Source organism: Bufo gargarizans, chromosome 10 (assembly GCF_014858855.1).
Source record: "Bufo gargarizans isolate SCDJY-AF-19 chromosome 10, ASM1485885v1, whole genome shotgun sequence".
In the NCBI taxonomy this organism is placed as follows: Eukaryota; Metazoa; Chordata; class Amphibia; order Anura; family Bufonidae; genus Bufo; species Bufo gargarizans.
Genome location: NC_058089.1, coordinates 82,026,423 through 82,052,213, shown reverse-complemented (window position 1 = coordinate 82,052,213; position 25,791 = coordinate 82,026,423). Strand labels below are relative to the sequence as shown.

Below are 25,791 nucleotides of genomic sequence, written 5' to 3'. Positions count from 1 at the left end.
TGTAAATCCACCTTATAAATCCTTTAAATCCTATACTTTAAAATGTCTTAAAGGGTTTCTGTCATCAGAAATTACGTTATGTAGCTGACTAACATTAGCGATGTACTAATGTCGGCAGTACATAACAGTATGCTTTATAACAGGCACAGTGAGTGAAGGACGCGCTCCTGGTGCCGTTTTCCTTCCTTCGGCACAGGCGCAGTAAAGAAGCCGGCACCAGGAGCGTGTCCTTGACTCACTGCCCCTGCGCCGAATACTAAATGCGACGGCGCAGGCGCGGGATTTACGTGACGATAAGGAGAACTCGACAGTCATTCAACGGGACCTGGGCGTGCCAAAGGGTGAGTAGACTAAGCCTCTAGGTGCTGAAGCAACGCCCCAGTAGCACCTAGAGGCTCATTAGCATATTATAAAAGTCTTTATTTTAAGAGAATGGCGGCAGGGAGTTATAAAGCATACGGTTATGTACTGCTGACATTAGTACATCGCTAATATCAGTCAGCTACATAACGTTATTTCTGATGACAGAAACCCTTTAACTATCTGCCCATGCTTAATTGAGGCTACTTCTTTCAAGTTGGAGCCGCTACCACAATTAATGATTTGGGTGAGTTACATAGTACAGTTGAAAAAAGACACAAGTCCATCAAGTTCAACCAAGAGATGGATAGGGATATGAGTTTTTGGAAAGGGGATTGAGAATCGGTCTACACATTTTCATAATCATTAATATTATTTAGTTCTAAGAATTCATCTAAGCCCTTTTTTAACACCATCTGCTGTTCCTACTGTGACCACATCCTGAGGTAGACTATTTTGCAGATTCACAGTTCTTACGGTAAAGAAGCCTTGACGCTTCTGGAGACTGAACATTTTCTTCTCCAGACTGAGGGGATTTTGCATGGAACAGCTTTTGACCATATTTTTGTACAGCCCGTTTATATATTTATATAGGTTATTCATGCCCCCTTAGATGCCTCTTCTCAAGATAAGTTAGAGGTTATCCGGGAAAAGATATTGATGACCTATTGTCAGGATAGGTCATCAATATCACATCTGTGGGGGTCCAACACCCGGGATTCTTGCTGATAAGCTGTTAGAAGAGACCAGGTGCATGAATAAAAGATCTTTCTTTGAAATACATTTCCCAGAAAGATCTTCTGTAACGGCCAACATGGACTAAAATGTGTCTGGCTATGTCTGTGAAATGAACGTTCACCAGATGTATATTCAACTGCTGTTCAACAATCAACCAACTTCTATTCAATTTGTATGGTCACCTTAAGAATCTAGACCCCCAAGGATAGACTGTGGCATTCCTTCTCAACAAAGTACAACTATGCTTTCAATATAATAAGGTCCAATAGATCCATCTCCCTCTCTACATTAATTTTTCTTTCCTTTCTTCTTCCAATGTCATATCAGAGTGTTTTGGCCAGGTTATCCACTCATGTTTCACCACCTAAAGATTGTCTAAATTTTTGTCCAATGAATCAACGTTTACCAGTAGGTACCAAATCCTAATTGATGGTCATTAGTTATATGGGGACTGTTCCATGTCTTCCACTTTATACTGTTGTTTTATTGTAAAAAATGAAAAAGCACCACAATAAAAATAATTGTAGTGGAAAAGGTGGACACATTATATTTACTTGGTCGAGTTCACATTTCAGTTATTTGGTCAGTCATTTCCGTCAGTGAAAACCAGTAGTAAAGCCTACTCAGAGATTAGGTGTAATGGAAAGACTTCTTCCTGTTCTGTTATTTTGACCCCTACCTGGTTTTGGAACTGGTGTGAACTCGGCCTAAGGCTACTTTCACACTTGCGGCACAGTGATCCGGCGATGCCCGCTGGATCCGCCGATCTGCCGCTGAATGAAAGCATTTGTGAGACGGATCCGGATGCGGATCTGTCTCACAAATGCATTGCAAGGACGGATCCGTCTCTCCGCTTGTCATGCGGACAGACGGATCCGTCTTGTATCTTTTTTTCACATTTTTACCGGTCTGCGCAGGCCGGAAGGACGGATCCGGCATTCCGGTATTTTGAATGCTGGATCCGGCACTGATACATTCCTATGGGAAAAAATGGCGGCATTCAGGCATGTCTTCAGTTTTTTTCGCCGGAGATAAAACGGTAGCATGCTACGGTTTTATCTTTTGCCTGATCAGTCAAAACAACAGAACTGAAGACATCCTGATGCATCCTGAACGGATTACTCTCCATTCAGAATGCATGGGGATACGCCTGATCAGTTCTTTTCCGGTATAGAGCCCCTGTGACGGAACTCTATGCCGGAAAAGAAAAACGCGAGTGTGAAAGTACCCTAAGTGGTCATATTGGCCAAACGATTGGAGTGTTTACGGAAAACTGTCTTTTTTAATAGAAAAGGCATAAAAATCAAGCAGGTTACCCAAAGTTTATCTGGTTCAGTCGGCTTTTTTGGAGCTGCTGAAACCTTTATCTGCGCCTGATTCTTTGAGAATAAAAGCCTTCCACTTGCCTGCTCTATATTGGCAGAATGAAGTCAGTAAAAATATCCTGTCTCTGCAATAAATTGTCACACAGAATAAAGGAACAAAAGAATCTCGTTTTGGCAGCTAGCGGCGAGCAGACTGTGGTGAGCAGAGTTCAGATGGGTGTTTGTTTTACACAGATGATTAGCGAGGAGACCGGTTTGTTTTATCCAGATAACGAGCACAGCAATTTTTACTACTTAATTATAAATTGGAAGCGGCAAATTTCTCTCTCCCGCTGCGGTAACCCTTTCTCTGCCTCGGGTGCCAGAAATACAGAATTGTGCACATTCTACTACAGTTTCGGTGACATTACTGCAGGTGTGACACCGTCCTCCGTGGGTATCACTGCACTTTGCATTGCCAGACATCCTGTAGGTTGTCACTGAAATAGTTAATTGCCGGGAGTCATAAATCTTTTCTGTTTAGTCTCATTAGTAACTATTTTATCTTGGTTAAATTAACTCTGGCTTCTATAAATATATTTTTTAATGTACTTCTGGCTTAAATTAATCTCTTGAAAGATACGAGGGCACCTAAAATAATGAGAAGTTAATGTGATTATTTTTCTGGGTGTCACGCTGCTTTTTGTGCTACTGTTGGAAATTACATCTGCATATATAGAATATCCATGTAGCCATATCGTACCCTCACCTGGTTATTATTGTTATAGCAACCCGAACCCTAAAGGGCATCTGTCAGCAGATTTGCTGGAGCCAACAACTCCTATGGTCCTCACATGTAGCCTGTAAGGAAAAAAAACACCCTCAGCTGTCCTCGGTCCCACCTGCACTGCTGCCCTGTTCCCGGCTGCTTCCGGTCCTCGCAGTACCAGGAATTGGCTTGATCATGTGACTGCTGCAGCCAATCATGTGCCTCAACGGTCACATCTACTTGAAGGCAGCCAATCGCAGGTCTCTGAGCTCACATCTGCTTGAACGGTACGTCGCCTCAGTAGTCACATCTGCTTGAACGGTACATCACAGCAGTTCAAGCAGATGTGATCCCGAAGGCCTGTGATAGTGTTGCTTAAAGGGAATGTGTCACCTATATTTTTTTTGTTATTTACTGTTTTGTTTTTTATTCAAATTTTCTAAATCTCTCTATCTTGAAAGATAGAGATGAAAGATGCAAGTCAGCCAACAAATGAGGATTTGCTTGTTTACCGGCTGATCGGCAGCACAATTATACCGGCCAATTACTGCTCCTGTGAACGCTTGTTCGGTCTAATAGGGCCCTCAGGGTCCTTTTACACAGTGATGCTCGGCAGTAATTGAGCACCAATCAACAATATGCTAGCCAATCGGCCCGATGCAAAGTGAAGGGAAAATAAACAATCATTATTACGATCCTTTGCTCCACCATTCACCCTGCATATTGTCAGCAGCCGCCCCCCGATGATTTTAGGTGCCACATCAAAGATGTTATTACCCATGTAATTACCAGGTGGAATTCGATCAGAATTTCAGGAAAAATTCGATTTGCCCCTTATCCGAATTTTCTTGTGCTTAATGGTAGCGAATCAATTTTCCCCAAATGGCGGAAAAAATAAATAAATCATACTTGCCTCATGCCTTTGAGTTTGAAGAGCTGCCCGCCCTTAATCTTGAATGAAGATCTTGCACAAAATCCCATGCGTCACCATAGGCCACGGGAGATTTCGAGCTAGATCTTCAATCAAGATGGTGGCGGCCGGCTGTTTGCGATCAAATCGATCTAAGTATGATTTTATAAAAAAATATATATTATGCACTGTATTATTGCTGTCAGATGGCTTGATCACAGCATCTGAGGGGCACAATGACGGGGGGGCGGCAGCGCAAACACCGCTCCCTGTCATTGCACCCACTACTTACAAAGAAAAATTTGGAATAGAATTTTTGAATACTTCGCTCATCACTACTATTATAAATCACTAGTATTATACTATGCATCTCATATAGTAGACACTGACTCTTTTTTTCATTCATGACTGTCGTCGTTCTCCAGTCATTGGGCTTTGACTGGAAAACTGAATTCATTAACAAGTCAACCCGACTTGTAAAGGATTAGATTCTGCTATTCCTTGGGGTTGGATTTGTTGTGACAGACCACAGATGGTTTGCTTGAATTCACACACACTTTCCAGTGGAATTGATCTACGACTTCACCAAAGTGCTGAAGAGAGATGCAGATGTTTTCTGTTTGGACTGTTTAAGGATCATCTTTACGGAAAAGCTAATGGAGTTATCAGTGTCACAGAGATGGCCGACTCCATACCTCATTTATTTAGTTGGTTAAACATAAAACAGTCTATAAAGTAGTCCATGTCTGTGAACTGGGAATGAATCTCCTGCTGGTAAAAGTGGCACAGTAGGCATGTTCTTGTTGGTGACCCTGAGGAAAGGGTTGACAGGACAATGACATATGAACAGTGTATTCAGTAGTTAAAGCGGTTGTCCCATGAATAACCCACAGTTTTCAAACCAGCACCTGGATCTGAATACTTTTATAATTGCATGAAATTAAAAATGTATTATAACTACGGAGTTATTCACAGAATTATATCTGTATAGCGCCACCTGCTGTTTGCTCTTTGTCTAATTTCTCTGTCCTGCTCACTGAGATGGAAGCACATGCTCAGTTCCATCCTTCAACTGTCACCAGCTGCAGCAGACAGGGCACACCCTCTAAGAAAGGACAGGGCCCCTAAGCTACCAGCCTGAAATAAATCTAGCAGAACAATTGGAGCAATGAATGGGCAGATCTATAGATCCATGTGAGGTACAGGGCTGGTTCTAGCTTTGTTAGAAAGAGATGTCCATGTGCTAGATGATGTCTGGTTTCCATTTTTTACATCAATCATGGGATAACCCCTTTAATTAGGAGTGAGTATATTCACAATGCTGACTTATCTCCGCAGGTGTATGAGAAGGGCACCAACGTTGACCAGTTTGTAACACGTTTTTTGCTGAAGGAGTCGGCCAATCAGATCCAGTCTCTTCTCAGCTCCGTGGAGAGTGCCGTAGATGCCATAGATGAGCAGACTAATCCGATCAGGTGAGCTACATTGACATTTATTAAACCAATATACTGATATTTCATTTTGCTAAAACTACGAAGCCAGTTTTCTGGCACACATGTTGGTAAATGAGTCGGACCGCCGCCTCCTGCCTGCACCCCATCCACTTTTTAGAAAAATGGCAAGGGTGTGGGAAATAGCTAAAAAGGCGCAAAATTTGTGACTTTTCTACGCCAAAAATTAGGTTAGAATTTTGATATATGACCCCCAGTGCCTTGTAGGACTAGCTCAGGACTATTGTCATCCTAAATGGAAGAGGGGCCTTTGGAACCTTTCAGGCACTTGTGCCTGAGTGTAACTGCTTCTACTGCACCCCTTAGCTACCCCCTACTTTGAGGATTATAAGGAATTGCAAGTCATCTGTAGATTCCCTGTATTTTATTTATTTTTTTACATTTAAAGGGATTCTGTCACCTCCCCTAAGGCAAAAAACGATTTAAAACCAGCCATGCAGCACAGCTTACCTGGATTAGGCTGTGCTGTTCAATCTTGAAATCCGTCCAGCAGTTAGTTCAAAAAACGAGTTTGATCAATGAGGAAATGCGTCCTGAAGGTGCCCAGAGGGGCGTTTTTTTCTTCTGAGAGAGCCCAGTCCCGCCCCTTTTTCAGTGCCCAGCCCGCCTTCCTTTTACTTCCTAACTGCCGCCTCCAGCCTGCCACAGCCTCCCCTTCCTCTCCTCCCCCTCCCTCTTGCCGAACGAAGTCTCGCACAGGCGCAGTACCCACTGAGGGCTGCGCCTGTGCGATCATCAGGAGACTGAGGGCGGCAGCTTCATCTTCGTCACTGGGCATGCGCCGAGCCCAGTGACGTCCGATGCTCGCTCTTCCCTGCTGACTGAGGGAAGAGCGAGCATCGGACGTCACTGGGCTCGGCGCATGCCCAGTGACGAAGATGAAGCTGCCGCCCTCAGTCTCCTGATGATCGCACAGGCGCAGCCCTCAGTGGGTATTGCGCCTGTGCGAGACTTCGTTCGGCATGAGGGAGGGGGAGGAGAGGGAGGGGAGGCTGTGGCAGGCTGGGGGCGGCGGTTAGGAAGTAAAAGGAAGGCGGGCTGGGCACTGAAAAAGGGGCGGGACTGGGCTCTCTCAGAAGAAAAAAACGCCCCTCTGGGCACCTTCAGGACGCATTTCCTCATTGATCAAACTCGTTTTTTGAACTAACTGCTGGACGGATTTCAAGATTGAACAGCACAGCCTAATCCAGGTAAGCTGTGCTGCATGGCTGGTTTTAAATCGTTTTTTGCCTTAGGGGAGGTGACAGAATCCCTTTAATGATTTTTTGCAAGCAAGTGTCGTATTTTTTTGATTATAAGACACACTTTTTAGCAATAAAAATCCTGCAAAAAAGTGCTTGCGTCTTATAGTCCACAGTCAGGGTGGTCCAGTAGTGCCAGACCTCTGTGATTGCTTCCTTAAAGGGGTTTTCCCATTCTAATGATTTTTAAGCAGGTGCCGCAGCCTGCCTGGTGAAACGGTGCTCCTGTTCTCCATACTGTCTCTATATTCCTGTCCCTGCACTGTTACCTCCCAGTGATGCACAGGCATGGTCACATGTAAAGCTCCAGCTAATGACTGTCTTCAGGGGTGATGTGGCCACAAGTAGAAGGTCACCTTTGAAGCCAGTCATTGGCTGGAGCGGTGCTTGTGACCATGCCACCATATGTAAGCAGTGCCTGACCTGAAGATGGAGACAGTGGAGGGAAGTATGAATCTTCTGCTTCAGCAGTCAGGCTGCAGCAACTTGCTTAAAGTTCCTTATAACCAGAAAACACCTTTTTAAATGATTGGGCAGAGCGCCCATACAGCGCATTACTGGATCAGTGAGAGAGCTGTGCATCTGTCCACTTCTGTCTCTCCGTGCCCGACACCTGAGTGTGCAATCAGTGCAGGCAGGAGAGGAGGGTGAATGATCAGCACATGGAGAGGACACAGTTCTCTGGAGGTCTCCCCACTGTGGTAAAGGAGATGGATATTCCTATTAATAGCAGAGTTTTAATTACGGATGTGTGTGTAAAAAGCATAGCTGTATGTGTATGTATTGTCATGATCTTGGTGAGTAAAAAATAAATAAAAAATTATAAAATAATCTAGCAGAGACACAATTAGGCCTCATGCACACAACGATGTATGTACAGGGAGTGCAGAATTATTAGGCAAATGAGTATTTTGACCACATCATCCTCTTTATGCATGTTGTCTTACTCCAAGCTGTATAGGCTCGAAAGCCTACTACCAATTAAGCATATTAGGTGATGTGCATCTCTGTAATGAGAAGGGGTGTGGTCTAATGACATCAACACCCTATATCAGGTGTGCATAATTATTAGGCAACTTCCTTTCCTTTGGCAAAATGGGTCAAAAGAAGGACTTGACAGGCTCAGAAAAGTCAAAAATAGTGAGATATCTAGCAGAGGGATGCAGCACTCTTAAAATTGCAAAGCTTCTGAAGCATGATCATCGAACAATCAAGCGTTTCATTCAAAATAGTCAACAGGGTCGCATTAAGCGTGTGGAAAAACCAAGGCGCAAAATAACTGCCCATGAACTGAGAAAAGTCAAGCATGCAGCTGCCAAGATGCCACTTGCCACCAGTTTGGCCATATTTCAGAGCTGCAACATCACTGGAGTGCCCAAAAGCACAAGGTGTGCAATACTCAGAGACATGGCCAAGGTAAGAAAGCCTCAAAGACGACCACCACTGAACAAGACACACAAGCTGAAACATCAAGACTGGGCCAAGAAATATCTCGAAACTGATTTTTCTAAGGTTTTATGGACTGATGAAATGAGAGTGAGTCTTGATGGGCCAGATGGATGGGCCCGTGGCTGGATTGGTAAAGGGCAGAGAGCTCCAGTCCGACTCAGACGCCAGCAAGGTGGAGGTGGAGTACTGGTTTGGGCTGGTATCATCAAAGATGAGTCCTACTGCCAGTTTCTGGAAGACACCTTCTTCAAGCAGTGGTACAGGAAGAAGTCTGCATCCTTCAAGAAAAACATGATTTTCATGCAGGACAATGCTCCATCACATGCGTCCAAGTACTCCACAGCGTGGCTGGCAAGAAAGGGTATAAAAGAAGAAAATCTAATGACATGGCCTCCTTGTTCACCTGATCTGAACCCCATTGAGAACCTGTGGTCCATCATCAAATGTGAGATTTACAAGGAGGGAAAACAGTACACCTCTCTGAACAGTGTCTGGGAGGCTGTGGTTGCTGCTGCACGCAATGTTGATGGTGAACAGATCAAAATAACAATATAACAAAACAATAACAAATACAGGTGCACTCTGCAGTCTCACTAAACCCTCAAACTGATTTTAAAATTGAGAGATTAGTCAACATGTCCTACGGTGTAGAACATGTCTAGGCCCGGGCACCACGTCAAGGTTTCTCAAGTAGCCCGAGACCTAACGCTCTCCTACCTGAGCCGTATGGGCGATACCAGGAGCCAGTGGGCAAATTACAGGAGCATGAGGCCGACTCACAAACAGCTCACCAGTTACCTCCAGCATGTAACCATGCTTGCAATGGGAGGAGGGAGGAGTCTGTGAGTCCCACTCAAGACTGACTGATATGGCCCAGGCCTCACAGGTGCACCTAAATGTGGCCTGTAGATGGAAAACAGGCACATTTAAATTGGAGTTTATACACCTCCAGGAATCTATATATACAAACTAAAAAGACAGGGTGGCATTAGCAGGAGGTGCTCAAACCCACATGCAGTCGTGCATATATACAGGGGAGCAAATCCTGCACTTGTGGCCCGTTGCTAATGGCGATCCCCAGCAAAATGCATACGGTGGAGGATGCCCGCGGCGAACCACAAGTACCACAATAGACATCTCACACAAGGTAACAAGTGCGTATGTCATAATCAATATAACAATATAACAAAACAATAACAAATACAGGTGCACTCTGCAGTCTCACTAAACCCTCAAACTGATTTTAAAATTGAGAGATTAGTCAACATGTCCTACGGTGTAGAACATGTCTAAGCCCGGGCACCACGTCAAGGTTTCTCAAGTAGCCCGAGACCTAACGCTCTCCTACCTGAGCCGTATGGGCGATACCAGGAGCCAGTGGGCAAATTACAGGAGCATGAGGCCGACTCACAAACAGCTCACCAGTTACCTCCAGCATGTAACCATGCTTGCAATGGGAGGAGGGAGGAGTCTGTGAGTCCCACTCAAGACTGACTGATATGGCCCAGGCCTCACAGGTGCACCTAAATGTGGCCTGTAGATGGAAAACAGGCACATTTAAATGGATGGCAGGCTTTTGAGTGTCCTTGCAAAGAAAGGTGGCTATATTGGTCACTGATTTGTTTTTGTTTTGTTTTTGAATGTCAGAAATGTATATTTGTGAATGTTGAGATGTTATATTGGTTTCACTGGTAAAAATAAATAGTTGAAATGGGTATATATTTGTTTTTTGTTAAGTTGCCTAATAATTATGCACAGTAATAGTCACCTGCACACACAGATATCCCCCTAAAATAGCTAAAACTAAAAACAAACTAAAAACTACTTCCAAAAATATTCAGCTTTGATATTAATGAGTTTTTTGGGTTCATTGAGAACATGGTTGTTGTTCAATAATAAAATTAATCCTCAAAAATACAACTTGCCTAATAATTCTGCACTCCCTGTATAGCAGTCCAAAAACCATGGATCCACAAAATACAGGCACCTTTTGTGTGCAATCCACATTTGCAACACTGCTGAATCATCAAGCCCTGAAAATGGATGGGGCTGGGGTACCAGGCCCTGACCCAGTTTTTAACAAGGACAGTCAGACCCACCAAACTCATCTTAAAACACGGACTGTTTTGTCTTTTAATAAACTGTTTGCAGTATCATGTAGGTGACTGGTAGTAATGGACGAACATCTGCCGGGACAATTCGCGAATGCGATCAAATGTTCGCAAACAGCAAGTTTGCAGCGGGCCCCATTCACTTTAATGGTAGGCGAACCTGAAAAACCTTCAGGTCATCAATTGCAGCCACCAAATACTTACAAGAAGTGCACAAACTTTTCCCACAACATGGACAGTGATATACCAGAGGGGGATCAATGGTAAAAATTCCCACCAAAAAATATGTATTTTAATCAGGGGCCATTTTTTATGCGTCTTAAAGGGAAACTCCCAAAAATGTGCCATGCTGGAGCCTAGAAAAAGTTTATTTTAGGTCACGGGAATACAGGCCCCAAACATTAGGCATTCACCGGACAGAAAACATCAAGTGAATATGTGGCTGGAGGTATATTAGACCGTCATTGAATATCAATTTTACTGCAGGCCAATGGAGTACAGGCCCCAAAAATTATTAATTCAATGTACAGAAAACATCAAGTGATTATGTGGCTGGAGGTGTATTTAACGGTCATTGGATATCAATTTTACTGCAGGCCAGTACAAATACATGTCAAATATATATGTTTAAAAGAACAAAAAATATAAAATTGTATTAAAAACTTGGCTAACGTAATCGCCCCTCTTGAAAAAAAAAAAATTATAATAGTTGAAATTCGATAACATGTGGTCGTCACAGGTGTTGAATTCCTCTGAGGTCCCAAACATTAGGCATTCACCGGACAGAAAAGGCCTTTTATGCCGCTGTATTTACATAAGACAGTGACAATTATTTGTTCTGGGTGGTGGTGGATATGTGTGGGCTGGCATGAGGATATTCAATAAAATTTATAGAAATGTGAGGTAGTCCACACTGTCGTGAGCTAGGCGAGTGCGCCTATTGGTCACAATCCCCCCTTCTGCGCTGAACGTCCTTTCGGACAGGACACTCGACGAGGGGCAAGCCAAGAGTTTCATGGCAAATTGTGCCAGCTCTGGCCACAGGTCAAGCCTGCACACCCAGTAGTCAAGGGGTTCCTCGCTCCTCAGAGCGTCCACATCGGCCATTAATCCGATGTAGTCGGACACCTGTAGGTCTAAGCGTTCCCTGAGGCTGGATTCGGAGGACGGCTGTCGATGAGTTGGCTGCAAGAATGATATCACATCCGAAGTGACCAACACATCTTCAAACCGCCCTCTTCTTGCATGCGCTGTAGGATTGATACTCGCAACTGTTTCTCTGTGGGTGGAAATTCCTCTGCCAGCGACTGCAACACCAGAATGCAGCATCTCTCGAAGCAAGGCCTGGAAATGCTGCATTCTGACAGCCCTCTGTGATGCTGGTAACATGTCTGCCATTTTGTGTTTGTACCGGGGGTCTAAGTACGTTGCCACCCAGTACTGGTCCTTGCTCTTTATGCTTTTTATACAAGGGTCTCTCTTCAAACACTGGAGCATGAAGGCCTCCATTTGCACTAAATTGGAAGCGGTGGAGCAACATGGCTCCTGCTCATCGCCCAGGAGAATGTCGTCCTCGGTCTCCTCCCCCCATCCACGGACAACACCAGGGATCCCAGAAAAGTTTAAAGCCTGCTCTTCTTGCTCCTCCTCCTTCTCCTCCCCCCAAGCACCATCCTCCTCTGACTCCTCTTCAGACTCCTGCTGACTTGTCTCAGATGGAGTAGCCCCCCCTTGGAATTCATTCAGCATTGCAGCTTCCTCATCTTCCTGCTCCTGCTCCTCGACGGCTTGATCGATGCAATGCACGCTCCAAAAAGAAGGCGTAAGGTACGATGTCACTGATGGTGCCCTGGCTGCGACTGACCAGTTTGATGATCTCATCAAATTGCCGCAGAAGTCTGTATGCATTGCACATGAGCAGCCAATGGCCATACAGGTAGTAGTTAATGGCACGTTTTTGCTGGAGCAGCCTATCAAGCATATGCCAGGTGGAGTTCCAGCACGTCGGGCAGTCACAAATCAGACGTCTGACGGGCAAGTGGTGTCGCCGCTGAACGTCAGCAAGGCGAGCCATGGCCGTCTAAGATCTTCTAAAATGGCCAGAGATTTTCCTGGCCTGCCGCAAGACGTCCTGGACCCCGGGGTATTTGGTAACGAATCGCTGCACGACTAAGTTCAGGACGTGTGCCATGCATGGCACGTGGGTCACTTTGCCCTATTTCTGCACACTCAGCAGATTGGCACCATTGTCGCACACCGCTTTACCAACTGTCAAATTGAGCGGGGTTAGCCACTGATCGCCCTGTAACTGCAGAGCTGAAAGGCGTGCAGGACCGGTGTGGCTCTTGGCTTCCAGGCACAACAGCCGCAGCACAGCATGGCAACGTCTCACCTGGCACGTCGAATCGGTTCTGGGGAGCTTAGGGGGTGCAGTGGAAGAGGCGGTAGCAGTGGAAAAGGAGGAGTCAGCCGAAGAGGAGACGGAGGATGGAGTAGGAGGAGGGGAACAAGAGGCAGGCCTGCATGCAATCTGTGGCGGTAGCGCCAAATCTACACGGGTGCCACCAGTTACATGCTTGACGGCCGTCAGAAGGTTCACCCAGTGGGCAGTAAAAGTTATGTACCTTCCCTGCCCGTGTTTGCTAGACCACGTGATTGTGGTCAGATGTATCTTAGCACCAACACTGTGTGCCAGAGATACATTCACTTGGCGCTGAACATGGCCATATAGCTCTGGGATGCCCTTCTGGGAGAAATATTTCCTGCCGGGGACCTTCCATTGTGGGATGCCAATGGCCACAAATTTTCTGAAGGCCTTCGAGTCCTCCAGTTTATATGGCAGAAGTTGGCGGGCTAGCAGTTCCGCCAGATGAACGCGACGACGGCACGGTGGAAGGTGGAGGACAAATGGGAGGGGAGAGGAGAAGGAGAAGAGGCTGGACGTGGAGCACCGGGAGTGTGGCTTTGTGGATTCTGACAGTGTTGCTCCCACTGGGCTCGGTGATGGGAGACCAGGTGCCTTCTTAAGGCGGTCATCCCTAGGTGAGTGTTGGGCAAACTGCGACTTGGAGATGGAAACACTATTGTCAGCAGCTGACACGGTAATAAAAGCCCACACAGCGGAACCATGTGCCAGCATCCTGGGAGCGCCAGATGTGACCGTGCATGGTGGATGGCTCACTCCAGATACATTTGCAGTCTGCTTTTTGCCTCCTGTGCACTGCGAGTTCTGCCTTCTTCTCCTCCTTCTCTTCCCTATCTGCTGCTCTGCCTCTCCCTCTGAACTCCCATCCATCGACACGTCATCATCGTCACCTTCACCAACACTGACATTAGAGATCTCGGAGTAGGCAGCAACAGCGGGGACCACCCTCATTGGGCTGATTTGGGTACTAGACATAGACATAGAATGTGTCGGCAGATAAGAACCATTTGGCCCATCTAGTCTGCCCAATATACTAAATACTATGGATAGCCCCTGGCCCTATCTTGTATGAAGGATGGCCTTATGCCTATCCCATGCATGCTTAAACTCCTCCACTGTATTTGCAGCTACCACTTCTGCAGGAAGGCTATTCCATGCATCCACTACTCTCTCAGTAAAGTAATACTTACTGATATTACTTTTAACCCTTTGCCCCTCTAATTTAAAACTATGTCCTCTTGTAGCAGTTTTTCTTCTTTTAAATATTCTCTCCTCTTTTACCTTGTTGATTCCCTTTATGTATTTAAAAGTTTCTATCATATCCCCTCTGTCTCGTCTTTCTTCCAAGCTATACATGTTAAGGTCCTTTAACCTTTCCTGGTAAGTTTTATCCTGCAATCCATGTACTAGTTTAGTAGCTCTTCTCTGAACTCTCTCCAAAGTATCAATATCCTTCTGGAGATATGGTCTCCAGTACTGAGCACAATACTCCAAATGAGGTCTCACTAGTGCTCTGTAGAGCGGCATGAGCACCTCCCTCTTTCTACTGGTAATTCCTCTCCCTATACACCCAAGCATTCTGCTAGCATTTCCTGCTGCTCTATGACATTGTCTGCCTACCTTTAAGGGCCCTTTCACACTTGCGTTGTCCGGATCCGGCATAGAGTTCCGTCGTCGGGGCTCTATGCCGGAAGAATCCTGATCAGGATTATCCTAATGCATTCTGAATGGAGTGAAATCCGTTCAGGATGCATCAGGATGTCTTCAGTTCCGGAACGGAAAGTTTTTTGGCCGCATGCTGCGCTTTTTGCTCCGGCCAAAAATCCTGAACACTTGCCGCAAGGCCGGATTCGGAATTAATGCCCATTAAAAGGCATTGATCCGGATCCGGCCTTAAGCTAAACGTCGTTTCGGCGCATTGCCGGACCCGACGTTTAGCTTTTTCTGAATGGTTACCATGGCTGCAAGGACGCTAAAGTCCTGGCAGCCATGGTAAAGTGTAGCGGGGAGCGGGGGAGCAGCATACTTACCATCCGTGCGGCTCCCGGGGCGCTCCAGAGTGACGTCAGGGCACCCCAAGCGCATGGATCACGTGATCACATGGAACACGTCATCCATGCGCACGGGGCGCTCTGACGTCATTCTGGAGCGCCACGGACTTTAATAGCGTCCTGGGTGCCATAGTAACACTGAACGCATTTTGAAGACGGATCCGTCTTCAAATGCTTTCAGTACACTTGCGTTTTTCCGGATCCGGCGTGTAATTCCGGCAAGTGGAGTACACGCCGGATCCGGACAACGCAAGTGTGAAAGGGCCCTTAGGCCTCTTTCACACGGGCGTCAGTTTTTTTGCCCGGATAAGAGCCGGGTGCGTTGCGGGAAAATGCGCGATTTTTTCTGCGCAAGTGCAAAACATTGTCATGCGTTGCACTCGCGTGAGAAAAATCGCGCATGTTTGGTACCCAAACCCGAACTTCTTCATAGAAGTTCGGGCTTGTGATTGATGTTCTGAAGATTGTATTATTTTCCCTTATAACATGGTTATAAGGGAAAATAATAGCATTCTGAATACAGAATGCATAGTAAACCAGCGCTAGAGGGGTTAAAAAAAATAAAAAATAATTTAACTCACCTTAGTCCACTTGCTCGCGAAGCCCGGCATCTCCTTCTGTATCCTCTGCGCTGAAGTTGAACAGGACCTGGGGTGAGCTGCTCCATTAAATATCGGTTAAGGACCTTCGATGACGTCACTCCGGTCATCACATGGTACGTCACATGATCTTTTACCATGGTGATTCACCATGGTAAAAGACCATGTGATGACCGGAGTGACGTCATCGAAGGTCCTTAACCGATATTTAATGGAGCAGCTCACCCCAGGTCCTGTTCAACTTCAGCGCAGAGGATACAGAAGGAGATGCCGGGCTTCGCGAGCAAGTGGACTAAGGTGAGTTAAATTATTTTTATTTTTTTTAACCCCTCTAGCGCTGGTTTACTATGCATTCTGTATTCAGAATGCTATTATTTTCCCTTATAACCATGTTATAAGGGAAAATAATAATGATCGGGTCTCCATCCCGATCGTCTCCTAGCAACCGTGCGTGCAAATCGCACGGCATCCGTACTTGCTTGCGGATGCCATCCGATTTTCACACACCCCATTCACTTCTATGGGGCCTGCGTCACGTCAGAATCGGACAATATAGAGCATGCTGCGATTTCAACTGAACGCACAAGTGATGCGTTAAAAACATTGCTCATGTGCACAGCCCCATAGAAATGAATGGGTCAGGATTTAGTGCGGGTGCCATACGTTCGCCGCACGGATCGCACCCGCACGGAAAACTCGCCCGTGTGAAAGGGGCCTTAGTCTTCTGAAATAATGATCCCTAAATCCCTTTCCTCAGATACTGAGGTTAGGACGGATTATATATTCTGCTCTTGGGTTTTTACGTCCCAGGTGCATTATCTTGCACTTATCAACATTAAATTTTAGTTGCCAGATTTTTGACCATTCCTCTAGTTTTCCTAAGTCCTTTTCCATTTGGCGTTTCCCTCCAGGAACATCAACCCTGTTAGAAATCTTTGTGTCATCAGCAAAAAGACACACCTTACCATCAAGGCCTTCTGCAATTTCGCTGATAAAGATATTAAACAATATGGGCCCCAGAACAGATCCCTGAGGTACCCCACTGGTAACAAGACCTTGGTCTGAATATACTCCATTCACTACAACCCTCTGTTGTCTGTCTCTCAGCCACTGCTTAATCCATTCAACAATATGGGAGTCCAAGCCCAAAGACTGCACTTTATTGATAAGCCGTCTATGTGGGACAGTTTTAAAAGCCTTACTAAAGTCTAGATAAGCGATGTCTACTGCACTGTCGTCAGACCGCTGGGTGGCGGCCGTTGCTACCTCCTCATCCGATTCCAAGAATGGCTGCGCATCGGTAAGGTCTGGAAATTGATGGGAAAATAATTCCTCTGACTTGAGTGGTGGGGGTGGGGGTGTATTTGGGGGTGCACACAGTAGAGAGTGAGGAGGGTGCTAATACAGAAAATGAGGAGGGTGCAGAAGCGGAATGCTGAGTGAGCTTCAACCAACTCTGGTGCGTCCTTTGACGTAATCGCACACACCTTTTCCAACTTCCCACTTAGGCTCCGGCCTGGTGCACCTGCCCGACCCCTACCACCCCTGCGGAATGGCCTGCCTCTTCCTCTGCCTGTCATTTTCAAAATGACCCTGTGACAAAGTCCCTATAGAAGAGCAGTATTTGTTGAAGCAGGTATATAGAACCCCTTAATCAGTTTAATTTGGGGCAACAACAGGTAGATCACTCCAGTTGAAATTATTTGCTCCAGTAGCGTTTGTCCCTCTGTATAGCTGCTGTATCTCAGCAGAACCGCACACAAATGCTGCACATGCACTATATATAAATTATATTATAGGTATATCACACCCCTGCCTCAGTCAGTTTTTTGGGGGGGCAACTGGTATATTACACCAGTTACAATTAGTTGTTAGAATAGCGTTTGTACCTCTATCTGGCTGCGGTGTCGCAGCAGAACCGCACACAACTGCTGCACAATACAATGCACTATAATATACTTTCTATGTTAGAAAGTATATTATAAGTGTATCACACCCCTCAGTATGTCACACCTATCGATAGCACACCTATACCAGTACTTAAAGGGACTTTTGTGGCCCTATTAGCTAGCGTTTGCTCTAGCAGTCTGTCCCTGCTCCACACAGCAACCTCTCCCTACACTGGAAAAAGACTGAATGTAAAATGGCGACCTGATCGTTTTTTTTTTTAGGGTAGGGGTTTTGTCCATGTGCTGGAACTTCTCAATTGGCTGTCCTGTCCCACCTGATGGATGTGTCATGGGTCAAAGTTCGGCACAATGCAAAAAAATTAGGTACAGGCGGACATAGCCATATGTTCACCTGTTCAGCGAACCGCAAACGAGCAAAGTTCGCTGGGCGAACTGCAAGGCCGTCTCCAGTGACTGGTGCACATGATCACAGGTAGAACTGTACTTGCAAGAAGATGCACTTTACTAAGGATTGCTGTATCTTCATGGCTTTTACCTGAATGTGTTTAATTGTAAAGGTAAAAAGACCTATGAGTACTCTGACACATGAAGTGAACACAAGTATAGGCTTACAATCTGTCGAAATTAGATAAGTCTCCAGAATTTCCTATACAATATCCCCCCCATATCATGGAAAAATAGTGCCATACAATGCACACTCTGTTTAATTGGTCCACCCTTCACTGCTTCCTTAAATATGTACACCAGACCATGAACACAAGATGGAAAATAAAAGTGGAATTATAGAAACGCCTATTAACATGATCAAGAACAAACATCACTGTTTTAGTCAAGAGCAAGAGTACACTAAACTATAACACCAATATAACCAGTTATACCGCCATACAGTGACCCCAAAGGCCACCCACCACTAGGTTATTCACCAGAGTCTGCCTTTAGGCCAGATGGACTTTGCTGCTAGGGACCCAGGTTACCTCTCTTTAGACTAGATAACAGTCCTTCCAGAATGACCAGGGAGGTGCAAAGAGGAGTCAAAAGCAGGGACAAAATCAGGAGAGACAGACAGTTAATGCAGTAAATGAGAGAGAAATCCAGAAGCAGGCCAAGGTCAGTTACCAGGAGAGTCTATATAAGCAGGAACAGCAGCCACAGGGTAAAACGAAAAAAAAAGCCAGAGATCAGTTCACCAGAGAAGTCGCACAATATAGAGCCTGATGCTAATAAATTAACAGGGCAGTCAATCAAGAATCAGCTGTCTTAAATACCACACCTAGCTCTGGGATTGGACACAGAGTCAGAAGCCTTATTGGCTTGGTTTCCAATTATACTGTCAGGTCAACCAGCCGGGACCAGGGTGGTCGACATGGAAACCCTCCCAGCACAGCCCAGTATGGTGATCTGGCTGGGAGAATTCCTGACAGGAAGTCTAAAGTATTATCACACTGCAGGCTATACAAGAGAGTACAGCACTGATCAGACACAGTCACATCACAAAACATGATTATTTTTAAAGAGGACCTGTCACCTCTCCTGACTTGTCTGTTTTAGTAAATACTTATATTACCCATGAAATATTTATTGAGCACATTTTTTAAAATTCTACATTGTGCTGTTCCTTTGTTATTCGTTAGGAAAATATATTAATAAATTGACAAAGGATGTTATTATTCCCCATCAGTGATGGCCAGTTTGCAGTGTTCACCAACGAACACATGCGGGCTGCCATCTTGACTCACAAGTCCGGCGATGCACAGGTAAGCCCTTACCTGTGCCTGCGCCGCGAGCCGGTCTGAAACAAATGCGGTCACCGGGAGCAGGCAGTTCCGAGAACAGCCGCCGGGGGCCTTCATCGGGCTGTTCTCGGAACTGCCTGCTCCCGGTGACCGCATTTGTTTCAGACCGGCTCGCGGCGCAGGCACAGGTAAGCTCTTACCTGTGCATCGCCGGACTGGAGTCAAGATTACAGCCCGCATGTATTCATTTGCGAACACTGCGAACTGGCCATCACTGTTCCCCATGTGTCTCCCAATGGCAGTATCAGACGGTCTGGGGGTGCATCCTGTTGGTAAGAGAAATGGTAACACTCAGTTGTCAGGTAGGTTTGTGCAATAGATCAGGACCCTTCCCTCTGGCAGCAGCATTCAATGCCTTCTCTCCCCTATTTGCACTAGCTTTGTCCCTCTTTCTCCTCTCTCCCACTGGCAGCAGTACTGTTTCCCGTCACTCACTGCCACAACTTCAGGAGCATTATTTTCCTAACCACCCCTTCCCCTAATGAGAATTACATTCCCCCTTCCAACTACATACCCACTGGTAGCAGCGTTCATTCCCTTCTCTCCCCTGCTTGTAATGGTGTTTTCCCTTGTTTACCTTTCCCACTGGCAGCAGTACTGTTGCCCATCCCTCCACTGCCACAACTTCAGGAGCATTATCCATCTAAGTACCCCTTCCCCTATTGGTAGTTACATTCCCCCTTCCAACTACTCACCCACTGGCAGCAGTATTGTTGCCCATCCTACCACTGCATCACCTGCAGGAGCATTAACCGCCTAACCACCCCTTCTCCTAGTGGAATTTACATTCCCCCTTCCAACCTCTTCCCCCACTGGTAGCAGCATTGAGTCAATTTCCAACCCTCTTCCACAAGCAGTAACATGCTCCCCCAAGCCACCCTTCCCCACTTGCAGAAACATTTCCCCATTCCCACCCATTTAGACAGGAGCACCAGTGATGCTGGAGGTGGAGCTGAGTCAGTAGAGCTCTCCACTCTCTTCTCTTACTTCCTAAGCCATTCAGACTCTGGCTGGTTGCCATTATGGTCATGTCACCATGATGTCACTACAGGCCTTCAGCCCTTCCAGCTCTAGAAACTAAACAGAAAATTCAGGCTTTGCATTATCAGTGCAGTTTCTGCTTTGCCATAGCAGATTGGCCCATCGATTTGACCGGCCTAGCAGGAATCTGGAAATTACCACTCTGGACCTGCACCTGATGTTGACATTAATCAGGGTGATGATGGCTCAAACATGGTAAAATACCAACTTGTTGCATCACACAATGAATAAAAGGGCTGAGGTTGTCAAGCTGAGATGCCTGCATACCGTCAGGCCGTTTCACTCAGTTTGTTAGGGAATTGGTGCATTGGTGTTCATGATCAGACTCGGTAGGGTGATGAAGCAGAAATCCTCACAAGTAATGTAGTCACCCAACTGGGGTATGAGGACGAAAGACAAACGAAACAAGAAAAAGGTGTAAATGTATCAAATAAAGAAAGTGTAATAATGAATGTTAAAATGGCGCTGGTCACAGATGCTGGCACAGTGTAAGCAATGATTAATGGGCCAGTACTTAACATATGAAAGGCAATGAAGAGGCACAAAAATGATCAATGTCAGAGCACTTTAACACTGCTAAAAATTAGGTACGTAGAGACATAGAAGGCAAATACAAAGTATAAAGGACAACGAGCGTCACTCTTTGAGAGAAGGAAAGCTGATAAAAGAACTACCTGAGATATGACGGTGTACAGGACTAGAGTTTGATGATGGTCTGGGTCATATGTCTCCATGACGATGAGAATCGCTCCGTGTAACCATGGAAACTGTTGGAGCATAACAGAAGAGAGATATTAAAAATGCCACTTCTATTCAGGACACAAACTGTCTCTTCAAATGATCTCCACAAATAGCATGCATTGGCTTCATCTAAGTCTGTAGCCTCTTCTTCTCTGTTTCTGGGACGTATACCTGGATTTGGAAGATCAGACCTAAATATTGATAAATTTAAATCCTTTTTTTTATCAGTGGTAGCCAATAGCTCTAGGGTCCTCCTATGTAACCATAGAAGCACATTAACTGATATATTAGATAGTTATCTTCTGTTATAGTGCTAATAATAGGACATAAAAGGCATGTAAACAACAAATTGATTTATTATAGATTACAGAACCAATCACAAATCAGTGTTTGGAACTGTAAAATTGGTTCTTATTTGGAAGTTACAGAGGGAAAATGTCAAACAACACTGGAAACAAAAACAGAAAATGTCAAGTACGGCAAAAGAGATGCAAAGAAGCCTTTCAAAATTGTGTCAGCTAGTTTGTTAGGAAATGTCAGAGACGAAAAGTTCTATCACTTGTGGATGAACTTCTAATGGCATACGAGAAAATGGTCTGCAGATTATCCCAAACTGCAGAGCCTCTATTCCCAGATGTCTTCCCCATGAATTGTGGCGCACTTGGTGACAAACATGGGGAGCATTTTTTCCGGGTATGGCGGTCATTGCGAAGCGTTACAATGGTAAATGAAGTCCGCAATGTTGGCTTTTTTACTTCTGGATGATTGGAAGAGACACCCCAGAAACGGAATACAAGAGACAAACAGAATGGAAGCATTCCAGACTTTGAGGGATCCACAAGTGATTATGGTCATCCTAGTTATGGATCCCCTACATTTTTATTGTTTTATAGGATTTTCTTGCCAGAAAATGCCAGTTGCCATCTCTGAGCAGATTTCCTTTGCGTTGGAACCTTGTTTTGATTGGTCAAGATGGTTGCCATGCTTCGGACAGAAATTGTCCAGGAGGGTATCTGTTAAGGGATTGATTAGTTGTTATGGCCAAATGATTTCTAGGGTAGGTTTACACCTGCCCCAGCAACCGGTTGGCCATTAGTTAGGAAGTTCTTGAGACAGGGTGATGTGGGCTAAAAATTTGGGCAACTTGGGTCTTTACTTGTCTTACCTCATCTGCCGGATTCCTGAATCTTCAACTCCCTCCTTTATTGTTTGCTTCTGTTGCTGCCTTTTTTGTTAACTTGGTGTAAATCACCTTTATATTGGAGAGTTTTACTAGAGCTTGTGCTCATGGCTTATTGTGTTCATTATCAGTATTATATTATTATGATGAGTAATAATTTTTAATATCTATTGCTCTATTGTTGGTTGGTTATGAAGTTCAGAAGTTTTTGACTTCCAATTTAACAGTACAGGTTAACTAATAAAGCCCGGGGCCAATTTATTCCGCTGAAGATTTGTGTATGTCTCTTATTTTATAGTTAGGGTTATTAGTTCTTTAATCCCAAGACGTATTTGAGGCATGTACATGCGTTTTCTTTCTGAAAAAAAGAAAATCTCATTAAACTCGGCGTTCTTTCCATTTTCCTCTCTATAACTTCCAAACAAGAACCAATCTCACATTTTCAATGTCCCTTTCATGTTTAGCAGTCGAAAATTACATAAGATTAGTTGATCATGTCTCTGTTACAAAACCTGTCTTGAACGGTGACCAGCCCACTGGTAGGTACACAACAGAACTTTATTTTGGGATGAGTGGAGTTGGGCCTTCTTCTGCAGTTTTTGGTAGATGAAAGCGGCTGTGATGGGATTATGCTCCAATTTTGAAGTATCAGGACCAGTCAAGTTTCAAGACAACGCTGGATTCTTACAAAAGTGTGCTGGCCACAGTGCAGTTAACTAATAGGCAAGTACCATTAATAAAATGTATATATCAAATATTTCATTTCTATAATTACTCATTCCAGTTGCTTCACAGGAGTGTTCCAGTAACCCACAAGGTTACAGAGAATTGTAATCCTCTCTTTTTTCACATTGGTACCATTAGCAGGCAATACACCATTTACTGCCAGCCTATGCTAGTTAACAGAATTATTTTACAACATTACTAACAGAGATGGAAATGAGGAGAATTGAATATAAATTAACCAGATTGTAAATTAACATATTAAAGAGTAACTCCTATAATTGCACTACCCCAAAGTAGGGTAAATTGTTATAATGTTGTATTGTTTAGTGAAATCTTTAGATTTGCTGCATTTGTAAACACAACAGCATTGTATGGATAAGTCAGGGTTAACACCTTGATTCAAACCCCTTAGATCGCCAGGAGATGTAATTGGGTCTGTCCCCTGTTTAGGGAGAGAGTTTTTCTGTGCTAGCTGAGATGGAGGACAAACATGTGCTTACTCCTAGGCTTGAGCTCAGAAAATCCTACCCTCTGTGGTTGTTATAGCGAAAGAACAACTGCTGCATCTGTGTGCAAAAAAGGTCCAGAATCTAGAAGGCCGTGCATTGGAGTCAGTCAGCGAGGTATTGTGCATGTTTAAGGCCGGGAGACCTTACAGCCATGAAAGAGAACATTGCTAGAGAACCCCTCCTGACATGGAGACGGTTTAGCCACCCGTATATTAAATTTGCACCCCATAGCCAGGGAATTACAGAAACGTCATTGCCAGCCTTGGGTTCTGCAGAAAGAGAGACTGGAGATGCAGAGAGCAGGAGTACCACAAACCCAATTCTTGCTGCCATCCATATATTGCTATTGGGGAAGATGTGCACTGTGAACTGCTCTTAACTTGACACCATTGGATGTACTACTACTCCTATCCTACACGTTAATAAAGAGAGACTTATTTATCTACTACCCCTGACCTGGTTACTGACTCCTCAACCATCCACCAGCTACTCCTGCCTCGCACCCTGCCACCAAAGCATCTACAGCGGATCGACTGGAGATTGAAGAGGTAAGTAATGGGTTTTTAGTTTCTTTTCTATTTTATTGTAATTTTTTTCGAGAACTAGAGAACGCCAAAAAAAACTAATATCCCTTTAATCAGATTTAAACCAATATTTACAGTTTTTTATATGTTACAGAGATTAAAGGGGTTGTGCAGGAATTGGGGGAGGGTTTTGGCGACCCCCACACACACACTTGTCCGGACCTGTTAAGGCAGGCATGTCTGGATAGCTTACAGCAGGCATGCTCAACCTGTGGCCCTCCAGCTGTTGCAAAACTACAACTCCAAGCATGCCTGGATAGCATACAGCTATTAGAGCATGCTGGAAGTTGCAGTTTTGCAACAGCTGGAGGGCCACAGGTTGAGCATGCCTGCTGTAAGCTATCCAGGCATGCTGGGAGTTGTAGTTTTGCAACAGCTGGAGGGCCGCAGTTTGGACATGCCTGTGTTAAGGGAATCGTATTTGCTTCCTGGCGGTAGATCCTCTCTCCTTCTCCTTCCGCCCTGCGCTGCTGCAGTCCCTTGCGTAAAAAACATCCAGTTTGACGCCGCCTGCAGCCAATCGCTGGCTGCAACGGTGACCGACTTCCCTTGTATGATGAAAAAAGGACACACGACGCAAGGGGGCCACTCACTTCCGCAGCCAGCGATTGGCTACATTCGACCTCAAACCGGATGTTTTCAGCGAGGGACCGCAACAGAGCACCGCAGGCTGGGAGCAGAAGGAGCGAGCCAGGGTCAGGAAGCAGGTAGGTAAGCTTACTTTTACAGGACCAGCCAAGCGCAGGGATTTGCTAACCTCCCCCCCTCCCAATTCTCGCACAACCCCTCTAAGATTAGAGTATTATGATTTAGTTGTTTTTGCAGAATTGTAAAATAGTGCAGCGTGATGTATTTCATACTGAAACGTCTATTAGACCGAAAGTAATGTGCAGCATGGATCAACCTTTAATATCCTGCTACCTATAAATTACATCAATTTCCTATACAGTAGTAATATGTGAACCATATAATCCACTGATCTTTCTGACTCTGCCACTGACCCAGACAAATGCTGGTGGCACATTCTTAAATCTGGAGTGACACATTTCCTTGGAATCTTGTAGCAGTTGCTTCTGGTCAGACAGTGAATTTTCTAGCGGGCATGCAAGGACGGCATGTAGAGAGCTCCATGCTAGGCTGACAAATTGCTGCGATTTTTGTGCGCAGTGGGACATTTAAATACTGTGCTAATTACAGAAATGTTATTTCAGAGCTGCTTTTGCCGTGATCCATCTTAGTTACCATAAGTAAGAGTAGAATATTCTTCTACAGTATATAAAGGCAAAGGAGAGTACTTAGATGAATACATGGTACAAGACTGGATTTAGTTGGGTTTCTAGATCAGATTCATATTAAACTGAACATTCTTTCTTCATCAGACACTGCTATAAGGGATCAGGAATGACCGATGGGTGGCATGAAGATCCTCTACCTACTTACCCTCCAACTAGAAGTTCCACCAAGGACCTGAGGAAGAGCGTAAAGAGCAGTGAGCACACCATTTCTATGTGTACCCTTCAATCTAACGGTTGCTGTTAGGCTGGGACTACACAGCTATCTTGGCCTCAACACCAATCCCACAAGCAAAGATCTCTGTGTAGCAGTGCAGCCATTGAACTGAATGGAGTGGCAGAATGACTCGCAAGTTACTATAACCCCAGAACTGCAAAAAATCCAGCAGTGTTGGATGTTTTTGTGATTCTGGGGTGGCACTGCGACCCCATTCAGTTGCATGACTGCACTGAAACACTCATCTTGGTTGTGCAAAGATTGCCGTATAACCCCAGCCTAATGGGAATAAAGATGGGGACAGTCGTCTTATGTATACTGATATTTCTA

At 45.1% G+C, this 25,791-nt stretch overlaps 1 protein-coding gene across 1 annotated transcript in view; it reads left to right on the top strand.

Moving 5' to 3' along the window:
* Window positions 1-25,791, top strand: part of NECAB2 (N-terminal EF-hand calcium binding protein 2) — a 137,782-nt gene that overhangs the window by 88,519 nt on the left and 23,472 nt on the right. Inside the window, exons 5-6 of the mRNA XM_044269282.1 lie at window positions 5,420-5,556; window positions 25,332-25,441. Coding sequence (XP_044125217.1) covers window positions 5,420-5,556; window positions 25,332-25,441 — 247 coding nt within the window. The remainder of the gene's footprint in view (window positions 1-5,419; window positions 5,557-25,331; window positions 25,442-25,791) is intronic.